The following is a 24,778-nucleotide window of genomic DNA, read 5'->3' as shown; positions in this document are numbered from 1 at the left end:
GGATTTACAGGCGTGAGCCACGGTGCCTGGCCGGGAAATGATTATTTCTAAAAGAAAAAATGTATTAGGCCGGGTGCGGTGGCTCACATCGGTAATCCCAGCACTTAGGGAGGCTGAGGTGGGTAGATCACCTGAGGTTAGTAGTTTGAGACCAGACTGGGCAACATGGGGAAGTCCCCGTCTCTACTAAAAATATAAAATATTAGCCGGGCATGGTGGCATGCCTGTAATCCCAGCTGCTCAGGAGGCTGAGGCAGGAGAATTGCTTGAACCGGGGAGGCAGAGGTTGCAGTGAGCTGAGATCTCGCCGTTGCACTCCAGCCTGGGCAACAAGAGCGAAACTCCATCTAAAAAATAAATAAATAAATAAATAAAAATTATATATATATATTTTTTCATTCATTTAACAGATACCGAGAGTTCACTCTGGTCCAGAAACTCTTGTGTTTGCTGCAAGCCAGAAAAAGTCCTGTAGTGGGAGGGAGAGGAAATAGGTCGATCACAAATAAATACATGCAGGAATGCTGTGCTGGTAAAGGAAAGAGCTCAGGGTAAGGAGAGGGAATGTCAGCGGGGAGGAATGGGGTGGTACCTTAGATGGCCAGGGAAGGTCTTACCTCCCTTCCTCCCTGTTCTTCCTCTGCTTCCCTCCACCCTATTAGAAAACAGGGCAGCCCTAAAAAAACACACAGCAAAATTTCAGTCAGAACATCCTTGAGCTAAGTAAGATTCCTCAAGTAGAGGAGAAAGAAGAGAGAGCAACTCCTCCCTCCTTCCCTATATTTAAGGTGATAAAGCAAAACAATTTCTATGGGACTCAGAAAAGGAGTCCCTGCATTCTCAAAGGCTGAAAAGGAGCTTCTGTGAAGACTTTGAAGAAATCAACACTTTCTTCACCAGTACAAGGGCTTTGAACTAAAAGCGAGGACCCAGGGTACCATTCCATGTTAGTTGCCATTCAGTGATAAATGGGATTTGGTTGTTATAAACGGCAATATGATTACTCTGTCAACATCAAACCTAAAGGAAAACTTTTAAGAATTGAGCTTTAAAATTCAGATCTCCAGCTGGGCACGGTGGCTCATGCCTGTACTTTGGGAGGCCGAGGCAGGTGGATAACCTGAGGTCAGGAATTTGAGACCAGCATGGCCAACATGGTGAAACCCCGTCTCTACCAAAAATACAAAAAATTAGCCGGGCATGGTGGCAGGTGCCTGTAGTCCCAGCTACTTGGGAGGCTGAGGCAGAACTGCTTGAACCCGGAGGCAGAGGTTGCAATGAGCCGAGATCTCACCATTGCACTCCAGCCTGGGCGACAGAGTGAGATTCTGTGTTTAAAAAAAAAAAAAGGGGGTGGGCGTGGTGGCTCATGCCTGTAGTCCCAGCACTTTGGGAGGACCAGGCGGGTGGATCACGAGGTCAGGAGATTGACACCGTCCTGGCTAACACGGTGAAACCCCGTCTCTACTGAAAAATACAAAAAATTAGCCGGGTGTGGTGGTAGGCGCCTGTAGTCCCAGCTACTTGAGAGGCTGAGGCAGGAGAATGGTATGAACCCGGGAAGCAGAGCTTGCAGTGAGCCAAGATCGTGCCACTGCACTCCAGCCTGGGCGACAGAGCGAAGACCCTGTCTCAAAAAAAAAAAAAAAAAAAAAAAAAATTTCTCCTCTAATTTTTTAAACATACATAATCAAAAAGGATTAATTTTTGTTGGTACTTGTGATAACTCATACTTACTAACCCCCCAAATATATAGGCATACATTATTATCTCAGAAAAATGAAAACATAACAAAATACTCAGTCTTTGTTCACAGTTCTTATGTTAACACTAAAAATGCTACAAAAGACAGCTGCTTTATCTTGTGAGTATTTAAAAATGAGTATTTATTGGTAGACAGTATTTTTTAAAACAAATATAGGGCAATTACCAACCTTTTAGTCATGTCTTTATTTTAACAAAAAATGTAAACTTACAGAATATGAGTTTTCTGAAAAATCCCAAAGCCTGAGTAATAGGATTATAATTTAACAGTTACATATGCCCCTACGTTTATTACCTTTTCATTTGTCTTTTCTAACTCTCATAGTTGAGAGATCTAGAAAATACCTTGCACTGGTCTAAAAATCTTTGGAGATCTTATACGACCTTTAAAAAAGTCTACGTCTCTGATTATAATTATTACAACTATTCTCCCCAAACCTCCTGCACATAGTATCCCTTGCCAATGATAGCTATCAACCTGCAAACTAGAGAAATACATATACATGTTTGTTAGCTGGAAGCATGTGTGCTTAGTGTCAAGAATCTACAGGTTTCTGGGTTCCTAAATGGTTGTCAGTGTGGATACAGTCACCCAGCAGACAGTAAACAGCAACTACTAAATACCACTAATGCTATGGTTCACAGTAGATAGGAGCAGGAATAATAGTAGACCAATACAGAGTGACAAGCTTGAAACCTTCCAATGATATAAAACCCATTTTCAATGAGACATTAAATACTTAACAATTTGTAGAAGTCCTTGAGGAGCTGATCAGGAAAACGATTGGTTCATAAAATTGACCTCAGTAAAGTACGGGCTAGAAGTTGCCATGGTATCTCTCTCCACATGCATCATCACGATTTCCCATGGCAGAAAGTAGAGAGAGTGTGGTGTTCCTTGAAGCTTGGCACTTGAGATACTGGCCAGGTGAGTTGGGGGTGGGGAGGACACAGTTCAGAGGCCTCTAATTGTGAACTATCTTTCCTTTCCCTACTGCCACATCACCCCACCACACACGTACCAACCATGGACTGTAGACTATCAGTACCTCTCCACACAACAGGAAACAAAGTGAAAAACAATTTATTCCTCCCCTCAAAAATTTGGGGACCCCCTCCTCTGCTGTGTGCAAAGCACTTTGCTAGGTGCTAGGTAAAGGCGCTGAGGCATGGTGCACTATTTGAAGACGGTCATAAAAGATTTATGAAAGTACTAAGTAAAAGCTTAGCATGGGTGTGTCTGGAAATGGAGTGCCGAAGTCCCTTTAAACCCCCGGAGTGCCTCTAATGAAGCATGAAGGTGTTGGGGCCAGTATCTTAGTCCACAGCATTTTCTCCCCTCATCACCACTTTTTTCTTCTCTCATCCGCCAAACAGAGCACAAGTAGGAACCTGCACCTCTTCAATGGTCAGGAGATCTGCAGCAGGGTGGGTGGGCAGATGGAGACTTTCTTTTTGTTTTTTGTTTTTGAGACAGAGTTTCACTTTTGTTGCCCAGGCTGAAGTACAGTGGCGCCATCTCGGCTCACTGCAACCTCTGCCTCTCGGGTTCAAGCGATTCTCCTGCCTCAGCCTCCCGAGTAGCTGGGATTATAGGCGCCCACCATCATGCCCAGCTAATTTTTTGTATTTTTAGTAGAGATGGGGTTTCACCATGTTGGCCAGGCTGGTCTCAAATTCCTGACCTCAAGTGATCCACCTTTCTCGGCCTCACTAGTCCTGGGATTACAGGTGTGAGCCACAGCACCCAGCCCAGATGGAGACTTTTTAAAACCCACAGCTATTTTGATGTTGTTATGATTTTTTTCCCACAACTTTTACTTCTTTATACATTTTTTTCCACCTCTTCTCATTATCACTCTTTTCTTCAGCCTCCTCAACTTTTTCATTTCCTAATTTTTTTCTTTCTTCTCCTTAAGTTATATAAAACAGCTGGAAATAGAGCTCTTACAGGAAGATAAGACCATTGCTGAAGAGGAGGGGATGATTCCCTTTTAGATCCTAGAAGTTATATTCAGGCACCCCATATTTTCATGCATGTGTGTATTCTGCTTGTCATTTGCATTGTGGTTGAATCCCTAAAATAAGAATTTAATTGATATTAAATCCTGTCTACTATCGACCTGTGAACCCTACACAAATAGGGGCCCAGGGATAAAGCCACTTTTGGCGTTGTTATGGAAAGAATATACATGAAGCAATAAAGTATGGATCAGAGAAGCCCAAATTTGAATTCTCTCCATTATCACTTACTGGTTATATGACCTTGGGAATTTTTTCTTTTTTTTTTTTTCTTCTGAGACAGTCTTGCTCTGTTGCCCAGGCTGGAGTACAATGGCACGGTCTTGGCTCACTGCAACCTCCACCTCCCAGGTTCAAATGATTCTCATGCCTCAGCCACCTGAGTAGCTGGGATTACAGTCACCTGCCATCATGCCCGGCTAATTTTTTTTTGTATTTTTGTAGAGACTGGGTTTCACCATGTTGGCCAGGCTTGTCTTGAACTCCTGACCTCAGGTGGTCCACCCGCCTCAGCTTCCCAAAGTGCTGGGATTACAGGCATGGGCCGCCGCACTCGGCTGGGAAAATTTCTTTCTTTTTTTTTTTTTTTTTATTATTATTATACTTTAGGTTTTATGGTACATGTGTGCAATGTGCAGGTTAGTTACATATGTATACATGTGCCATGCTGGTGCGCTGCACCCACTAACTCGTCATCTAGCATTAGGTATATCTCCCAATGCTATCCCTCCCCCCTCCCCCCACCCCACAACAGTCCCCAGAATGTGATGTTCCCCTTCCTGTGTCCATATGTTTTCATTGTTCAATTCCCACCTACGAGTGAGAATATGCGGTGTTTGGTTTTTTGTTCTTGCGATAGTTTACTGAGAATGATGATTTCCAATTTCATCCATGTCCCTACAAAGGACATGAACTCATCATTTTTTATGGCTGCATAGTATTCCATGGTGTATGTGTGCCACATTTTCTTAATCCAGTCTATCATTGTTGGACATTTGGGTTGGTTCCGAGTCTTTGCTATTGTGAATAGTGCCGCAATAAACATACGTGTGCATGTGTCTTTACAGCAGCATGATTTATAGTCCTTTGGGTATATACCCAGTAATGGGATGGCTGGGTCAAATGGAATTTCTAGTTCTAGATCCCTGAGGAATCGCCACACTGACTTCCACAATGGTTGAACTAGTTTACAGTCCCACCAACAGTGTAAAAGTGTTCCTATTTCTCCACATCCTCTCCAGCACCTGTTGTTTCCTGACTTTTTAATGATTGCCATTCTAACTGGTGTGAGATGGTATCTCATTGTGGTTTTGATTTGCATTTCTCTGATGGCCAGTGATGGTGAGCATTTTTTCATGTGTTTTTTGGCTGCATAAATGTCTTCTTTTGAGAAGTGTCTGTTCATGTCCTTTGCCCACTTTTTGATGGGGTTGTTTGTTTTTTTCTTGTGAATTTGTTTGAGTTCATTGTAGATTCTGGATATTAGCCCTTTGTCAGATGAGTAGGTTGTGAAAATTTTCTCCCATTTTGTAGGCTGCCTGTTCACTCTGATGGTAGTTTCTTTTGCTGTGCAGAACCTCTTTAGTTTAATTAGATCCCATTTGTCAATTTTGGCTTTTGTTGCCATTGCTTTTGGTGTTTTAGACATGAAGTCCTTGCCCATGCCTATGTCCTGAATGGTAATGCCTAGGTTTTCTTCCAGGGTTTTTATGGTTTTAGGTCTAACGTTTAAGTCTTTAATCCATCTTGAATTGATTTTTGCAGAAGGTGTAAGGAAGGGATCCAGTTTCAGCTTTCTCCATATGGCTAGCCAGTTTTCCCAGCACTATTTATTAAATAGGGAATCCTTTCCCCATTGCTTGTTTTTCTCAGGTTTGTCAAAGATCAGATAGTTGTAGATATGTGGCGTTATTTCTGATGGCTCTGTTCTGTTCCATTGATCTATATCTCTGTTTTGGTACCAGTACCATGCTGTTTTGGTTACTGTAGCCTTGTAGTATAGTTTGAAGTCAGGTAGCGTGATGCCTCCAGCTTTGTTCTTTTGGCTTAGGATTGACTTGGCGATGCGGGCTCTTTTTTGGTTCCATATGAACTTTAAAGTAGTTTTTTCCAATTCTGTGAAGAAAGTCATTGGTAGCTTGATGGGAATGGCACTGAATCTGTAAATTACCTTGGGCAGTATGGCCATTTTCACGATATTGATTCTTCCTACCCATGAGCATGGAATGTTCTTCCATTTGTTTGTATCCTCTTTTATTTCCTTGAGCAGTGGTTTGTAGTTATCCTTGAAGAGGTCCTTCACATCCCTTGTAAGTTGGATTCCTAGGTATTTTATTCTCTTTGAAGCAATTGTGAATGGGAGTTCACTCATGATTTGGCTCTCTGTTTGTCTGTTATTGGTGTATAAGAATGCTTGTGATTTTCGTACATTGATTTTGTATCCTGAGACTTTGCTGAAGTTGCTTATCAGCTTAAGGAGATTTTGGGCTGAGACAATGGGGTTTTCTAGATATACAATCATGTCGTCTGCAAACAGGACAATTTGACTTCCTCTTTTCCTAATTGAATACCCTTGATTTCCTTCTCCTGCCTAATTGCCCTGGCCAGAACTTCCAACACTATGTTGAATAGAAGTGGTGAGAGAGGGCATCCCTGTCTTGTGCCAGTTTTCAAAGGGAATGCTCCCAGTTTTTGCCCATTCAGTATGATATTGGCTGTGGGTTTGTCATAGATAGCTCTTATTATTTTGAGATACATCCCATCAATACCTAATTTATTGAGAGTTTTTAGCATGAAGCATTGTTGAATGTTGTCAAAGGCCTTTTCTGCATCTATTGAGATAATCATGTGGTTTTTGTCTTTGGTTCTGTTTATATGCTGGATTACATTTATTGATTTGCGTATATTGAACCAGCCTTGCATCCCAGAGATGAAGCCCACTTGATCATGGTGGATAAGCTTTTTGATGTGCTGCTGGATTCTGTTTGCCAGTATTTTATTGAGGATTTTTGCATCAATGTTCATCAAGGATATTGGTCTAAAATTCTCTTTTTTGGTTGTGTCTCTGCCCGGCTTTGGTATCAGGATGATGCTGGCCTCATAAAATGAGTTAGGGAGGATTCCCTCTTTTTCTATTGATTGGAATAGTTTCAGAAGGAATGGTACCAGTTCCTCCTTGTACCTCTGGTAGAATTCGGCTGTGAACCCGTCTGGTCCTGGACTTTTTTTGGTTGGTAAGCTATTGATTATTGCCACAATTTCAGCTCCTGTTATTGGTCTATTCAGAGATTCAACTTCTTCCTGGTTTAGTCTTGGGAGGGTGTATGTGTTGAGGAATTTATCCATTTCTTCTAGATTTTCTAGTTTATTTGCGTAGAGGTGTTTGTAGTATTCTCTGATGGTAGTTTGTATTTCTGTGGGATCGGTGGTGATATCCCCTTTATCATTTTTTATTGCATCTATTTGATTCTTCTCTCTTTTTTTCTTTATTAATCTTGCTAGCGGTCTATCAATTTTGTTGATCCTTTCAAAAAACCAGCTCCTGGATTCATTTATTTTTTGAAGGGTTTTTTGTGTCTCTATTTCCTTCAGTTCTGCTCTGATTTTAGTTATTTCTTGCTTTCTGCTCGCTTTTGAATGTGTTTGCTCTTGCTTTTCTAGTTCTTTTAATTGTGATGTTAGGGTGTCAATTTTGGATCTTTCCTGCTTTCTCTTATGGGCATTTAGTGCTATAAATTTCCCTCTACACACTGCTTTGAATGCATCCCAGAGATTCTGGTATGTTGTGTCTTTGTTCTCGTTGGTTTCAAAGAACATCTTTATTTCTGCCTTCATTTCGTTATGTACCCAGTAGTCATTCAGGAGCAGGTTGTTCAGTTTCCATGTAGTTGAGCGGTTTTGAGTGAGATTCTTAATCCTGAGTTCTAGCTTGATTGCACTGTGATCTGAGAGATAGTTTGTTATAATTTCTGTTCTTTTACATTTACTGAGGAGAGCTTTACTTTCAAGTATGTGGTCAATTTTGGAATAGGTGTGGTGTGGTGCTGAAGAAAATGTATATTCTGTTGATTTGGGGTGGAGAGTTCTGTAGATGTCTATTAGGTCCGCTTGGTGCAGAGCTGAGTTCAATTCCTGGGTATCCTTGTTGACTTTCTGTCTCGTTGATCTGTCTAATGTTGACAGTGGGGTGTTAAAGTCTCCCATTATTAATGTGTGGGAGTCTAAGTCTCGTTGTAGGTCACTCAGGACTTGCTTTATGAATCTGGGTGCTCCTGTATTGGGTGCATATATATTTAGGATAGTTAGCTCTTCTTGTTGAATTAATGCCTTTACCATTATGTAATGGCCTTCTTTGTCTCTTTTGATCTTTGTTGGTTTAAAGTCTGTTTTATCAGAGACTAGGATTGCAACCCCTGCCTTTTTTTGTTTTCCATTTGCTTGGTAGATCTTCCTCCATCCTTTTATTTTGAGCCTATGTGTGTCTCTGCACGTGAGATGGGTTTCCTGAATACGGCACACTGATGGGTCTTGAGTCTTTATCCAATTTGCCAGTCTGTGTCTTTTAATTGGAGCATTTAGTCCATTTACATTTAAAGTTAATATTGTTATGTGTGAATTTGATCCTGTCATTATGATGTTAGCTGGTTATTTTGCTCGTTAGTTGATGCAGTCTCTTCCTAGTCTCGATGGTCTTTACATTTTGGCATGATTTTGCAGTGGCTGGTACCGGTCGTGCCTTTCTATGTTTAGCGCTTCCTTCAGGAGCTCTTTTAGGGCAGGCCTGGTGGTGACAAAATCTCTCAGCATTTGCTTGTCTGTAAAGTATTTTATTTCTCCTTCACTTATGAAGCTTAGTTTGGCTGGATATGAAATTCTGGGTTGAAAATTCTTTTCTTTAAGAATGTTGAATATTGGCCCCCACTCTCTTCTGGCTTGTAGAGTTTCTGCCGAGAGATCCGCTGTTAGTCTGATGGGCTTCCCTTTGAGGGTGACCCGACCTTTCTCTCTGGCTGCCCTTAATATTTTTTCCTTCATTTCAACTTTGGTGAATCTGACAATTATGTGTCTTGGAGTTGCTCTTCTCAAGGAGTATCTTTGTGGCATTCTCTGTATTTCCTGAATTTGAATGTTGGCCTGCCTTGCTAGATTGGGGAAGTTCTCCTGGATAATATCCTGCAGAGTGTTTTCCAGCTTGGTTCCATTCTCCCTGTCACTTTCAGGTACACCAATCAGACGTAGATTTGGTCTTTTCACATAGTCCCACATTTCTTGGAGGCTTTGCTCGTTTCTTTTTATTCTTTTTTCTCTAAACTTCCTTTCTCGCTTCATTTCATTCATTTCATCTTCCAGGGCTGATACCCTTTCTTCCATTTGATCGCATTGGTTCCTGAGGCTTCTGCACTCTTCACGTAGTTCTCGAGCCTTGGTTTTCAGCTCCGTCAGCTCCTTTAAGCACTTCTCGTATTGGTTATTCTAGTTATACATTCCTCTAAATTTTTTTCAAAGTTTTCAACTTCTTTGCCTTTGGTTTGAATATCCTCCTGTAGCTAGGAGTAATTTGATCGTCTGAAGCCTTCTTCTCTCAGCTCGTCAAAGTCATTCTCCGTCCAGCTTTGTTCCGTTGCTGGTGAGGAACTGTGTTCCTTTGGAGGAGGAGAGGCACTCTGCTTTTTAGAGTTTCCAGTTTTTCTGCTCTGTTTTTTCCCCATCTTTGTGGTTTTATCTACTTTTGGTCTTTGATGATGGTGATGTACAGATGGGTTTTTGGTGTGGATGTCCTTTCTGTTAGTTTTCCTTCTAACAGACAGGACCCTCAGCTGCAGGTCTGTTGGAGTACCCGGCCGGCCGTGTGGGGTGTCAGTCTGCCCCTGCTGGGGGGTGCCTCCCAGTTAGGCTGCTCGGGGGTCAGGGGTCAGGGACCCACTTGAGGAGGCAGTCTGCCTGTTCTCAGATCTCCAGCTGCGTGCTGGGAGAACCACTGCTCTCCTCAATGCTGTCAGACAGGGACATTTAAGTCTGCAGAGGTTACTGCTGTCTTTTTGTTTGTCTGTGCCCTGCCCCCAGAGGTGGAGCCTACAGAGGCAGGCAGGCCTCCTTGAGCTGTGGTGGGCTCCACCCAGTTCAAGCTTCCTGGCTGCTTTGTTTACCTAAGCGAGCCTGGGCAATGGCGGGCGCCCCTCCCCCAGCCTCCCTGCCGCCTTGCTGTTTGATCTCAGACTGCTGTGCTAGCAATCAGTGAGACTCCATGGGTAGGACCCTCTGAGCCAGGTGCAGGCTATAATCTCCTGGTGCACCATTTCCTAAGCCTGTCAGAAAAGCACAGTATTCGGGTGGGAGTGGCCCGATTTTCCAGGTGCCGTCTGTCACCCCTGGAAAGGGAACTCCCTGACCCCTTGCGCTTCCTGAGTGAGGCAATGCCTCGCCCCTGCTTCGGCTGGCACACGGTGCGCTCACCCACTGACCTGCGCCCACTGTCTGGCACTCCCTAGTGAGATGAACACGGTACCTCAGATGGAAATGCAGAAATCACCCGTCTTCTGCGTCGCTCACACTGGGAGCTGTAGACCGGAGCTGTTCCTATTCGGCCATCTTGGCTCCTCTCCCTCGGCTGGGAACATTTCTTAACCCCTCTAAACCTGTGTCCTCCTCTGTAAAATGGATTAGCTATTGCTGTTGCTGATGTTAGTATCACAAATGCTCTTCAACTTACAATGTGGTTGTAACTCCCATAAACCCATCGTATATTGAAAATATTGTAAGTCAAAAATGCATTTTGGCCGGGTGCGGTGGTTCACACCTGTAACCCCAGCACTTTGGGAGGCCAAGGTGGGCGCATCACTTGAGGCTAGGAGTTCAGGACCAGCCTAGCCAACATGGTGAAACCCCGTCTGTACTAAAAATATAAAAATTAACCAGATGTGGTGATGCAGGCCTGTTAATTCTAGCTACTCAGGAGGCTGAGACAGGAGAATCGCTTGAACCCAGAAGGTGGAGGTTGAAGTGAGCCGATATTGCACCACTACGCTACAGCCCGGGCGACAGAGTGAGACTCCATCTCAAAAAGGAATAAAAAGAAATGCATTTAATACACCTAACCTACCAAACATCACAGCTTAACCTAGCCTACCTTAAACGTGCTCAGAACACTTACATTCGCCCACAGTTGGGCAAAATCATCTAACATATAGCCTATTTTATAACAAAGTGCTGACTATCTCATGGTTGTTTACCCTCCTGATCATGTGGCTGACTGGGAACTGTGGTCCATTAAGGCTGCCCAGCATCGTGAGAGAGCATCACATCGCATTTCACTACCCTGGGAAAATATCAAAATTCAAAATCCAAAGTACAGTTTCTACTGAATGTGTATCGTCTTTGCACTATTGTAATGTTAAAAAATTGTTAGTCAATCCATTGTAAGTTGGAGACCTTCTGTATTTTGGTTTCCAAACATCTTACCTTCTTAGTTGTTCTCTGCTTGCATTCTCGGCTGTCTTTGCCTCTTAAAATGTAGAATTCAGAGATGACTATAATATGCCAGACCTAGTATGACCAAAGTGGTGTATATGAAACTAAGCTTTCCTTGTCCTGGACAATACACATCAATGAGCACAGCACAGGTTTGCGTTAGTGAGACTGACAATCACACACATTGTTGGTTCAATTGTAATCAGTACCTGCAGGTCTTCTCACCAACTGCACCAATAGTCAGGTTTCCCCATGCCCAAACCTGACTCTCATCCATCAATGCAACTGAATTAACCAAAGAGTAGGAGTTTATGTTTATCTCAGTGAAATTCCACGTTACATGAAAAGCAAGGGAGATGTTTCACATCCCCTATCTACATGTTGTCTGTGGTTTACTAGTCCATGCAAAGCAGAAAAAAGGTGGTAGTCTCAGGTAGATTGCGAGGAGAATGGGGAGTGTGACAGAAAGAACCAGTGAGAAGTGTCATTTCAGAGCACAGGAAATAGAGAATCAACTCTCAGATAATAAAAATTACCTTGTTAGAGTCTGTCAGTAGTTCCATCTGTCTGCATCTGGCTATCACTCCTCTATCTCTTCTACTTTTCACAGTATACTCAGAATTCTAAGGACAAAAACTCTGAGTCAGGTAGACTTGGGAGAAAATCATGCCTTTGTCATCTATCTGCTGTGTAATCTAGACTAAGCGACTTAACCTCTCTGAGCTTCTGCTCATCTGTAAAATGAGAATAGTTTTACCAAACTTATCTAGTTATGAGGATTGAGTGAGATAAAACTGCTAAAGCACCTGGAACAGGGCATCTATTCACCTAGTAGTAGCTATAAAAATGGATAGGCATATGAAAATGTTAGAAGGTTTGTTGGAAGACTGTTGAGAGCCCATTCTAATGCTATGGCTCAGATGAGAGGTACTGAGAGCTGAAACGTGGCAACTATTGCAAAGGGTGGCCTTTGGGAAATCAAGGCCTCCAGGACAAGGTTCAAGCTCCTGGCTGGGCATGGTGGCTCACGCCTGTAATCCCAGCACTTTAGGAGGCCGAGGCGGGCAGATCATGAGGTCAGGAGATCAAGACCATCCTGGCTAACACAGTGAAACCCCATCTCTACTAAAAATACAAAAAATTAGCTGGGTGTGGTGGTGGGTGCCTGTAGACCCAGCTAGTCGGGAAGAGGCAGGAGAATGGCACAAACCTGGGAGGCGGAGCTTGCAGTGAGCCGAGATCTTGCCACTGCACTCCAGCCTGGCCAACAGAGCGAGACTGTCTCAAAAAAAATAAAAAGGTTCAAGCTCCTTTGCATGGCATGCCTCTTTTCTCTCCAATGTGGCCTGCACTCTAGCTGTACTAAACTACCTGTAGTTTCCTGAATATGCCTCGGTGTTTCATATTTCAATGCCTTATTCCTATTGTTCTCTCTGGAAGGCCAATCCAGTCCAACTAGAAAACTTCAACTCACCCTCCAGATTCACCACAGATACAAGCTGCCCTGCGCAGCACATGTTAGGTGATATTTCTCCATGAGTCTCTTGCACAACTTGCAAGAAAAACACTGAATGCACTTTGATGTGAACTATATCTTCAAGAGTGTTTGTATAGTGAAGAGCCTTGGAAGACAAAGATAGTGTCTCCCTCCAAAGCAAGGCAGGCATGCTTATGGCCCATTATAAAAAATTTGGGTTCTCTAAGTTTTGTAACACAATCCACTGCATGTACAGGACAAGAGTCCTCTAAGACTCTTCCCATTGCTGGCTCCCTTTGTGTTGCTCTGTGGGATTTGAGACCTGGGGATTGATGCAAAATTACTGATACTCTGATTATTACTATTGCCATGAACAAAATAATGTCCTTCATCTCTGACACTGCATCCATGAAACAGTGGCAGGCTAACCTGTTGGCTTGCAAGCAAGATAAAATTTGAGACTCCTCACATTTTTTGGTAGCATGCTCTCTCCTTTCCCATCTCATTCCACCAGAGGAATATAAATTGCTCCTTAAACTCTGTTCTTATATTATCCTGAACATTACAGGCTTCATCATAATATTCAGTATCTATATAATTTTCTTTCTTTCTTTCTTTTTTTGAGATGAAGTCTTGCTCTGTTGCCTAGGCTGGAGTGCAGTGACACGATCTCGGCTCACCGCAACCTCCGCCTCCTGGGTTCACATGATTCTCCCGTCTCAGCCTCCTGATTAGCTAGGATTACAGGCATGTGCCACTGCATCTGGCTAATTTTTTGTATTTTTAGTAGAGACAAGGTTTCACCCTGTTGGCCAGGCTGGTCTTGAACTCTTGACCTCAGGTAATCCACCCGCCTCGGCCTCCCAAAGTGCTAGGATTACAGGCGTGAGCCACTACACCCAGTCAGTATTTATATAATTTTCTTATAGCTGTATTTCTAACATCTATCCATGCCTGGAACACATTTTATGCTCAGAACTTTGTTGAATGAGTGACTGTGGCCAGCCCTCAGCTGTTCCTCTAAGACTCTTCCCATTGCTGGCATATGTTCACAGGGATGCCCAGTGCCCTTGGCCTTAGTTCTAAACCTCCTATGCTCCCCTCTGCTGCACACCCTTCATCACTTCTCTTTTCCTGCCCCTTCATTTCTGGTGCCTGAATTACTTCTGGCTTCTGTTTCCTCCTCTCTTCCTCTGTGTTGCAAATTGTTGTAGTCCTCATCTTCACTTGAGGAGTCCCTCAGGACCTCTTTTCTTAGTCTCCAACTTCCTAGACAACTACCAGGAGTGGAGAAAACTCTTATTCTATGTAACTTTTTTTGAGATGGAGTTTCGCTCTGTTGCCCAGGCTGGAGTGCAGTGACACAATCTCGACTCACTGCAACCTCTGCCTCCTGGGTTCAAGTGATTCTCCTGCCTCAGCCTTCCGAGTAGCTGGGAGTACAGGCATTTACCACCACACCCAGCTAATTTTTCTATTTTCAGTAGAGATGAGGTTTTACCATGCTGGCCAGGCTGGTCTCAAACTCCTGACCTCAGGTGATCCACCTGCCTCGGCCTCCCAAAGTGCTGGGATTACAGGTGTGAGCCATCACGCCCAGCCCATGTAACATATTAATTACACATTGTGTTAAATGCAAAATCAGATAAACATGTCCTTAAGCTGATGATAATAAATGTAGACTAGACAAAGAAAACCCCAATACAGGACTTTGTAATCCTCTCCCAGAGAGCTTTCTCCCAATTGCTCTCCATCTATTTAATCAGCATTTTGGTACAGTAATTCATTATTCCTTTAGTCAACGAAGATCTATTGAATTCTTAATAATTGCAAGGCAATGTCCTTCACATTGTGAATAACACAAAGGTGGATTAGGTATGATTTGTGACCTCAAGATGCTTACTGGCTTGCGATAAAATACATACAAGTTATGTGCCACAAAAGTACTATAAGATTTCAGATAAAATCACATCTGCACTGTCCCTGAAAATATATTAAGATTTGGAAAGGTCTCAATGTCAGTATGGGTGTGAAGGGTAAGGGGAGTATTTAAGTTTAGGGAAGAGACCCTGCAAAGGCTCAGAGTCAGGACAATTCAAGTGCTGTTAGGAAAACACCAGATATCTCACCCTGGCCTGAGTGTTTAATACATAAAGGGAAAAATTGACTGTACAGTTGTAATGGTAGTTTGGGAGCAGATCAGAGGGCCCTTAGAATTAAGAAGTTTGTAATGAACACTTTGTCATTTTATAGGCAAAGAGAACATTTTACAGGTAATGAGGCTGTGAAAGATTTTGATCAGCAGAAACACTGTATCACAAGAAAATTCACCTGGTAGCGACTACAAACATGGATAGGCATATGAAAAGATTGGACGGTTGGTTGGAAGTCTATTGAGAGCTCATTCTAATGCAATGGCTCAGACTCAGACGAGAGGCACTGAGAGCTGAAACATGGGTAGCAGCGAGAGAAACTTAATGGAGAGTAGATTTTTAAAAGGTTCCAGAGAGGTACTTGGCAACAGAGAGTTTTTGAGTGGGAGCGAATAGGAGCTTCCATCCAATGTTATCTTGCATAATCCCTTTAGTACTCAATCAACATTTATTCATCTAATGCTTAAGAATATCATGAGATATGAGTGGTCAAATGTCTTGTTGAAATAAAAATGTTTTGCTTTTCCATTTTCTTTTCTTTTCTTTCTTTTTTTTTTTTTTTTGACGGAGTTTTGCTCCTGTTGCCCAGCTGGAGTCCAATGACACAATCTGGGTTCACTGCAACCTCTGCCTCCTGAGTTCAAGCGATTCTCTTGTCTCAGCCTCCTGAGTGGGTGGGATTACAGGCAGGTGCCACCACACCTAGATAATTTTTTTTTTTTTTTTGAGACGGAATCTCATTCTGTCACCCAGGCTGGGGTGCAATGGTGTGGTCTGGACTCACTGCAATCTCCGCCTCCCAGTTCAAGTGATTCTCCTCCCTGAGCCTCCCAAGTAGCTAGGACTACAGGTGCGTGCCACCACACCCGGCTAATTTTTGTGTTTTTATTTGTATTATTATTTATTATTATTATTATTTGAGATGGTGTCTCGCTCTGTCGCCCAGGCTGGAGTGCAGTGGCTTGATCTTGGCTCACTGCAAGCTCCACCACCCGGTTCACGCATTCTCCTGCCTCAGCCTCCAGAGTAGCTGGGACTACAGGTGCCCGCCACCACGCCTGGCTAACTTTTTGTATTTTTTAGTAGAGACAGGGTTTCACTGTGTTAGCCAGGATGGTCTCAATCTCCTGACCTCGTGATCCCCACACCTCGGCCTCCCAAAGTGCTGGGATTACAGGCATGAGCCACCGTGCCCGGCAATTTTTGTATTTTTAGTACAGACGGGGTTTCACTGTTGGTCAGGCTGGTCTTGAACTCCTGACCTCAGGCAATCTGCCCGCCTTGGCCTCCCAAAGTGCTGGGATTACAGGCGTGACCCACCATGCATGGCCTCCATCACTGCATTTCCTATGCATTTATGTGCAATTATTTTTATTGTGGTAACAAATACATAACATAAATTTACCATCAATAATTTTTATTTTATTTATTTGTTCATTTTAGAGACAGGGCCTCACCGTATTGTCCAGGCCAGCCTCAAACTCTTGGCCTCAAGTGATCCTCCTTCTTCAGCCTCCTCAGTAGCTGGGACTACAAGCACATGCCACTGCACCCAGCCCCTCTTAATTTTTTTTTTTTTTTTTTTTGAGATGGGGTCTCGCTTTGTCACCCAGGTTGGAGGGCAGTGGCGCGATCTCAGCTCACTGCAACCTCTGCCTCCTGGGTTCCAGCAATTCTCATGACTCAGCCTCTTGAGTAGCTGAGACTACAGGTATTTGCCACCATGCCTGCCTAATTGTTTTTGTATTTTTAGTAGAGACGGGGTTTCATCATGTTGGTCAGGCTGGTCTCGAACTCCTGACCTCGCGTGATGAACCTGTCTCAGACTACCAAAGTGCTGGGATTACAGGTGTGAGCCACCGTGCCCGGCCTATTTTTAACTTTTTTTTTTAAGTAACTCCATACTGTTTTCCATAGCAGTTGCACCATTTTACAATCCCAACAGTTACAACTCACTTTTGTTTTTATTTATATTTTTCTTTCCTTTGTAGATAAAGGCTTGTTTTATTTTAATGGCTGAACTATGTAATCACAGAGGCTAGTATGTACAGACAAAGGGGGAGCTTTTATTTCTTGGTCTCTTCATCCTTGGACAAAGTCTTGGTGATCTTCTCCTTCTTGGCTTGGAGGCGCTCTTTATGGCGCTTGCGTGCTTCCTTGGTCTTAGACCTTCGGGCCTCAGCCTGGTCAGCCCCAGAAGCTTCTTTTTTTTTTTTTTTTTTTTTTTTTTTTGAGACGAAGTCTTGCTCTGTTGCCCAGGCTGGAGTGCAGTGGCGCGATCTCGGCTCACTGCAAGCTCTGCCTCCCGGGTTCACGCCATTTTCCTGCCTCAGCCTCCCGAGTAGCTGGGACTACAGGCGCCCGCCAATGTGCCCTGCTAATTTTTTGTATTTTTAGTAGAGACTGAGTTTCACCATGATCTCGATCTTCTGACCTCGTGATCCACCCGCCTTGGCCTCTCAAAGTGCTGGGATTACAGGCGTGAGCCACTGCACCCAGCCTCACTTTTAAAATGACCAATTTCAAAATATTTCTGATGACAAATATTAAGCTCATCAGGAGTGATTACTGAAATGTGAATATAGTGGCAGGTAATCCTCATCAGGGCTTGGTCTTCTAATCATCATAGTAGGAGCTCAATAATTATTTGTTAAATGAAAAATTGAACAACTCACTAGACTTTTGCTGTCTTTTGCCACTGTGATTCATAAACTTCTGCAAATGGCCTTGTGATTTCATAGAACCAGATAATGTTGAGAGGTCAAAGGGCTTGAAGATATTTGCTACAGCTCTATAATTTGATGGGTGAAATTATGTGATTTTTTTCCCCTCAGAGTTGGGACATAAGACTTGAATTTGTTAAAGAAATAATTCTGTATATTTATTTTAAACCTACCCTCAGATTTCAGTTCTCTTTAACTATATAGACTCTACTCTTCCTGGTCTAAAAATAATTGTTTTAGAATATGAAAGCAAAATAGGGCTTAGGTAGTTGTTTATCTCAACATTTGTTATCTCAATATTTATCCTCCAAATGGGTAGCTTTGGGAAGTTAGACAACCAGGCACTTCTAACCTCTTTCAGGACCAGCTTAGAAACTACTGAAAGAAGTCACGAGAGTCACCATCAGCATAATCACCAAACAAATTAATCAGCTTTGACTCCTAAAAACTTTTCAATATCAAGCCCACTCTGAAAGGACAAAGATTTGCCACTATTGGGAATATTTATTTACTAAATATAATAATGGCAATTATTTATAGAGCTATGCACCAGGTATTTTCCATGCATGCATCATTTTATATCACAGCAGCCCATCAGTATTCTTCTTTTTTTGTTTGAGACGAAGTCTTGCTCTGTCGCCCAGGCTGGAGTACAGTGGCACAATTTTGGCTCACTGCAGCCTTTGCCTCCCGGGTTCAAGCAATTCTCCTGCCTCAACTTCCCGAGTAGCTGGGACTACAGGCGCGTGCCACCACCAATTAACTTTTGTATTTTTAGTATGGACGGGTTTCACCACGTTGGCCAGGCTGGTCCGGAACTCTTGACCTCAGGTGATCCACTCACCTTGGCCTCAAGGTGGTGGGATTAGAGGCGTGAGCCACCGTGCCTGACACCCATCTATACTATTCTTATTCTCATTAAATGAATTAGGTCTGAGTGCACGAGTGACTTGTCTATATAACACAAAAATTTGAATGCTAGTCTGTTAGATACCAAAAACCAGACTTTTAACTACCTCAGTGTTACACACTATATGCAAGCTACTGTGCTGGGTGGAAATTGTGGGGCAGCCCAGAACTACATAACAAGTCCTTAAATAGCTTATGTAGCCTAGTACATGATATAAGACAAGTATTATACATGAGAGAAAATGTAAGTGTCCAAGCAGACATGTACTGTGTTATTCAGGAAATAGGAGCACTTGGGATCTACTAAAAGGGAACAGGGAGAATGTAATCAGATTGCTAAGCGTGTGGATCATAGCGTTTACATGTGGATTAACATTTGCTAATCCAAATGTAAATCTGTGGCACACGATGAGGGCACAGGCTAAAAGCTAGCCTTCATGAAAGCTGCTGATGGAAATCTAGCTTTGGTTACCAAGACATCAACACACTAACTGCCTTTAGCACGTTCCAGAAATCCTCCTGGGACGGTGCGGTGGCTCATATTTGTAATCCCAGTACTTTGGGAGGCCGGGGCGGGCGGATCACTTGAGGTCAGGAGTTCGGGACCAGCCTGGGCAACATAGGGAGACCACCCACCCCCCCGTCTCTACCCACCACTGACCCCCCGTACCCCCAAAACTTAGCCGCTCCGGTAGTCCCAGCTACTTGGGAGGCTGGGGTGGGAGGATCACCTGAGACCAGAAGTCGAGGCTGGGGTGAGCTATGATCAGGCCACTGCACTCCAGCCGGTTTCCAATAAATGAGTAAATAAACCCTCCTGATGAAGAAGTAGTGAAAAAAAATAGTTTAGAACATTAGGATACCACTACCTTCCCCCTTAAGCTCATTATAGTAAGGAACAGCCTATTTAGCAATTTCAACTTAACTGCATGTAAAACAGTAATATCCTTGGTATATTGCTTCCAAAACTGTATTTGAAACTTAAATGAATTTGGACTATTTCTAAGCATCAGAATAAAGGTATGTGGGAGGGAAAACGTTGAGAGGTAATAAAACGAAACATTTGCAAGTACGTTTTAAATTTCTGATAATTCAAATTTATACAAAATGATATTCCTCTTTGCCATTAGAATTTTTTTTTCATTGTATCACATTCTCCCTCTTCCCTTTCTCCCTGTTCCCTTTTAGTCGATCCCAAGTGCTCATATTTCCTGAATAACACAGTACATGTCTGCTTGGACACTTACATTTTCTCTCATGTATAATACTTGTCTTATATCATGTACTAGGCTACATAAGCTATTTAAGCACTTGTTATGTAGTTCTGGGCTGCCCCACAATTTCCACCCAGCACAGTAGCTTGCATATAGTGTGTAACACTGAGGTAGTTAAAAGTCTGGTTTTTGGTATCTAACAGACTAGCATTCAAATTTTTGTGTTATATAGACAAGTCACTCGTGCACTCAGACCTAATTCATTTAATGGGAATAAGAATAGTATAGATGGGTGCCAGACACGGTGGCTCACGCCTCTAAATGTACGTTTTAATTCCTGTTATCCTTAATTAAATTTAGATGTGAACAAATTCACATTTGTGTCTTAGTTTAATTTATAACTAAGTAATCTATCAAAGCCTGCTCCCCCATAGCAAGCCCACAGAATCTAGAAATCCCTTGATTTCGCCTCTGCTCTCAGGACAGAGCCTTTTGTGTGCACAGTTCTCACAAATTAAAGAACTTGACTAACTTGAAGAAGAGATAATAAACCCTCTCCCCTTAAAGGCGACTGTTCATTTGAGACCACTCTGCGGAGATATTTTTAAGCCCGCGCTGCATCTAATGGGGGCAGGGAGAAGAAGAGCCGTGCCCAAATGCACAGGGGCATCTCCGGGGGCTTATCATCCGAAGATACCTCCAGTGGAGCTGACAAATCTCTGAAGTGGAAAGAGTGAGATTTCCCTGCACCGGGCCTCTGCGTGTGAGGGTAAGAGGGTGTAAGAGGGGGTGGGCGGGGGCCATCAAGGGAGAAGGCTCCGGCCTTTCCCCGTCTCTCAACACCAGCCCTCCTCGGCCGCCTCCCCCTTCCCCAATCCTCAACTAGCCGCGGGAGGGGGGCCTCGGAGGCTGGCTGGGCCGGGAGGCTCGGCCTTTGTGGCTCTGTCCCCGACGGTGGCGCGGAGGCAGAGGGGGCGGGGACGCGGACCGGAGACCCTCAGCCGGGGTTTGACCCCCAGGTGCATTGTCCGGCGGGGCCCGTACCCTCCCCCCAGAGCACCGACCCGGCCGCCTTTGGCCCCCTCCCAGCGTCTCCCTCCGCCGGCCGCGCCGACCTCCCTGTCCCAGACCAGGGGCCAGATGTAGAAAGTAGTCCCAGGCCCGCGGCCGCGGCGCTGTCCACTCCGCCGCCCCCGCCCTCTGCAGCCGCCGCCTCACTCCGCCCCCAGCCGGACTCTCAGGCCCCCAGCTTCTCGCGAGCGGCCGTCCGAGCACCAGCCTCGCCGCCGCAGAAACACTCGCCACGCCGGTGCCGGAGCCGGAGCGGGGAGCCAGGCTGCGTGCGTCCAGCCCCAGAGCAGAGAGAGCCCGGGGCGGGGGCGGCAGGCGGACAGGGGCTGTGGGCGGCCGGGGAGCATGCCCGCGCGGCTAAGCTGAATGGCGCCTCCTCTGCGACCCCTCGCCCGGCTGCGACCGCCGGGGATGCTGCTCCGCGCGCTCCTGCTCCTGCTGCTGCTCAGTCCTTTGCCAGGTGGGCGCGCTTTCTTCTGCTTTCTCTTACAGCTGTGGGGCGGGAGCGGGCGCGAGTGGGATGGGGAAAGAGGAAACGATGGGGCGTGGGGAGCGTGCGGCGGGGTCGTCGGTGGTGGCGCTGACCGCCGGCCCCCGCTCTTGCCCTGCGGCCTGTCCGGAACCGCCAGCTGCAGATACGAGTTGCCCGCGGCCTCTACGCTGCTTGGGCGGGGCTGCGGGAGCCTTTCCGGGCGCACGCCCCTCCGCGCCGCGCGCCCGGGGCTGCGGAGTTCTGGCGGCCGCTGTCCACTCTGGTCTCTTCGTTCTCACGCCATTGTCCCGGCTCCGGCCGCGTCCGCGCCTCCGCGACCAGCCGGACTCCGGGCAGCCAGCCCGCTGGGGCCGCCGCGGCTGCACGTGGCTTTATTTATATTGTTTCTTTAGTGGCAGCCTCGCCTTGCGGGGGGCGCCGCGGTTCCGCGCGGCTTCCCGTGTCTGCAGTGGGAGTTCCCCCACTTTTTAGGGCTGCGAGAGGGAATAGGTGAACTCATAGCCCCAATCGGCACCAGCTTGCCGGATCTGGATCCAGCCAGGAGGAGATGGGAGGGTGGAATTGGCAGGGTTGGAAGTGAAGTGGCCGATTTGTGCCCCGGAGAGGAGGGGGGAAAAGTCCCCGAAGCTGGAAAGGAAGGTAGCTAAATAGGATTTATCTCCTACAGCTAGGTATTTGGGGGCAGGGCCTGAAGTGTGTACGGCTCTGAAAATTCTTCCAAATTCTAGATTTGCCTTGCACAGACTTGGATGAACTCATTTTTCTACCTTGCGTCCGTATTGGTTTCCTAGAAGAGAGAAAAGTGTAAAGTGAATGGGGTGACGGTAGGAGAGGTGTTCAGGAGAATGGGTTATTTTATTTATTTGCAGGTTACAGACGCCAGACTTTTTCTGGAGTGGTTAGTTTCTGTTAGGCTTAAAAAGAGGATCAAAGTCAGATGTGGCTCAGAAACACAATGGGCGCCTTCCGGAGTGGTCCGCGCACAGCGCTGGGCTGTTAGGGTGGCTCGCGTCGCCCTGGGCATACATTACGGGAAGCAGGGAGACTTGAAATGTGAGTATTCCGAGGACCTGCCTTAAGGAGAAACAAATCATTTCTGGGGGTTTGTAATCAAGGATCCACAACGATCAGGAGGAAGATGAAGCAACGCTTCCCCCACACACCCCCCATTCTCCATTCACCCCCAGTCAATACGCGAGACTTTAAGACGGCCTGTGCACTAAATGCAGGAGGTGACAGAGTATTATATGGTCATCGAATGCTTTATCCTGGCGAGGGCCAGGGGCGATGTGTATACGCTTAGGATAAAGCCTTTCCTCTGCTCTGATAAAAATGTGTATTGGTTGATTAAGCAATCTCCTATCGCTATTAGACAGTAAGGACCAATTAGTCACGCATTTTTTCCAACAGTTGGTAGTTCTAAAAAAGTGAAATAAAAGTTTCCTAATCCGATCACCCACTGAGTACAAGCAGCAAGAGTTACCAACTTTTCAAAGTCTATTGTTTGTCTTTTAAATACCTAGCCTGCTCTGCAGAAATTAAGTAAATGGATTTCTTTCAAGGAGAGGAGATAGAGTCCCTGCTGTAAAAGGGCAGATAGAAAAATGCAAACTTGTAATTTGTCACAAAAGATAAACGCAGTTCCCAAAGGAGTAGGTGCCAAGGGTTCCAAAAACACTTCAAGGGACAAGGAAATAAACTTGCTTGTTCACAGAGTTGGAGTTTTGCTAATGATTTCTTGTAAAATTAGACTTTTACGACTTACTCTGTTCAAGATCTTTTTGACAAGCTTGTAAAAGCAAACAGCTTGTGCTCATGAGTTTTCCTGATGATTTTGAAACTCTAGCAAGGAACTTGAGAGCAGAATTCATACAAGGCATAGAAGTTATTGAAATCTTCCCTGTGCTTTTAGTGAAGATGTAAAAAGTGATTTCTTTGACTTGTTGGAAGAGTTTGCTGAAATTTAGATTGGTTCATTAAGGTGTTTGTAAGTTAACTAATAAAATTTGTTAAACTTTGTCATCTTATACCCTGAATATGTGCTTTACAGTTGTGTGTTAAGGAATCAGTTTATGCCTGTATTTCTGGATGTGCCGTTCTCCTTTTTTTCCTTATAGGAGTGTGGTGCTTTAGCGAACTGTCTTTTGTAAAAGAACCACAGGATGTAACTGTCACAAGAAAGGACCCAGTCGTTTTAGATTGCCAGGCTCACGGAGAAGTTCCTATTAAGGTCACATGGTTGAAAAATGGAGCAAAAGTGTCTGAAAATAAACGGATCGAGGTTCTTTCTAACGGCTCTTTATACATCAGTGAGGTGGAAGGCAGGCGAGGAGAGCAGTCCGATGAAGGATTTTATCAGTGCTTGGCAATGAACAAATATGGAGCCATTCTTAGTCAAAAAGCTCATCTTGCCTTATCAAGTAAGTGTTTAAGTTTTTGGTTGTTGACATTTTTCATTGCTACATTTTGATGATTTCTTGCTTTATTAATATAATAATCCCCCAAATCGTGCATGCATTAAGAATTTTACTGGAGATAATAGTTGATGCTAACTGAGGCATATAGAGAAATCTGAAAAAAATAACATATATAAATTCAAATGAGTAATTGAGAACAGAAGTCAAATTAGGTTTAGAACACCAAGTAAAACGAAACCCGTAGAGGTGGCTTTATAAAAATTTTAAGCATTTCACGAAGTATGAAGAGTTGGATGTAGAAGTTTAGCCAACGCAACAAAAGTTGTTCTAAAATTTAATCTTGTGGAAATTAGTAATTAACGAAAACAATCACAAGCAAATTTTTCTGCTTTGCAGATGGTTCTTGAGTGCTAAATCTTTCTTATAGCACAACCTTCCATTTCTCTGACTGCTTTTAGATCACCCATGTTGCCTTTTAATTGTACGAGAGGGCATTGGTCAGTCACTCTTAAGCCTTTGAAGTATTCCTAGTCTTTTCCTGCTGGGAGGGAAAGAGATTGAGGCCATTTCCATATTATGCCTAATGGACTTAAACCCATATCTGCTCACTTTTCCCCTTTTGTCATAAAGTGTGCTATCTAATGATTTCTTTTGTATTAACATCCCCATCAGATCAACCATTTGTCCGAGTGATCCATTGCTTGGTGGTTAACCTGTAACTGTTGAGTGTAAAGATAGGCCTAGGACAAGTACTGAACTCCTTGTGCCCACTGAGGCTTTACATCTTTTTCAGGTGATGAAACACGCAGCTCTCAAGATTAACAGACTAAATCTCGAAAACCAAAATTGAACCTTAAAAGTTTTAAGGCGTTTGACCTGCATGCTTTTGTTAATCCACAAAACATAGATTTTGCACTATACCTACAAATTGATCATTTACAAGTTGAGCAATAAGTAGATGGCGTTCTTGAGATAAAGGCATAATCTTAGCTGGGCTGGTGGCTAGCCTGTAATCCCAGCTATTGAGGAGGCTGAAGCAGGAAGATTCCTTGAGCCCTGGAGTTTGAG

At 44.3% G+C, this 24,778-nt stretch overlaps 1 protein-coding gene across 1 annotated transcript in view; it reads left to right on the top strand.

Annotated features, from left to right (window-relative positions):
* Window positions 1-20,787: 20,787 nt before the first annotated feature.
* Window positions 20,788-24,778, top strand: part of PRTG (protogenin) — a 131,344-nt gene continuing 127,353 nt past the window's right edge. Inside the window, exons 1-2 of the mRNA XM_054451972.2 lie at window positions 20,788-21,260; window positions 23,411-23,713. Coding sequence (XP_054307947.1) covers window positions 21,167-21,260; window positions 23,411-23,713 — 397 coding nt within the window. The 5' untranslated portion in view covers window positions 20,788-21,166. The remainder of the gene's footprint in view (window positions 21,261-23,410; window positions 23,714-24,778) is intronic.

The sequence above is a fragment of the Pongo pygmaeus genome, chromosome 16, assembly GCF_028885625.2.
Source record: "Pongo pygmaeus isolate AG05252 chromosome 16, NHGRI_mPonPyg2-v2.0_pri, whole genome shotgun sequence".
Lineage (NCBI taxonomy): Eukaryota > Metazoa > Chordata > Mammalia > Primates > Hominidae > Pongo > Pongo pygmaeus.
This window is presented reverse-complemented; position numbering and strand designations above follow the sequence as displayed.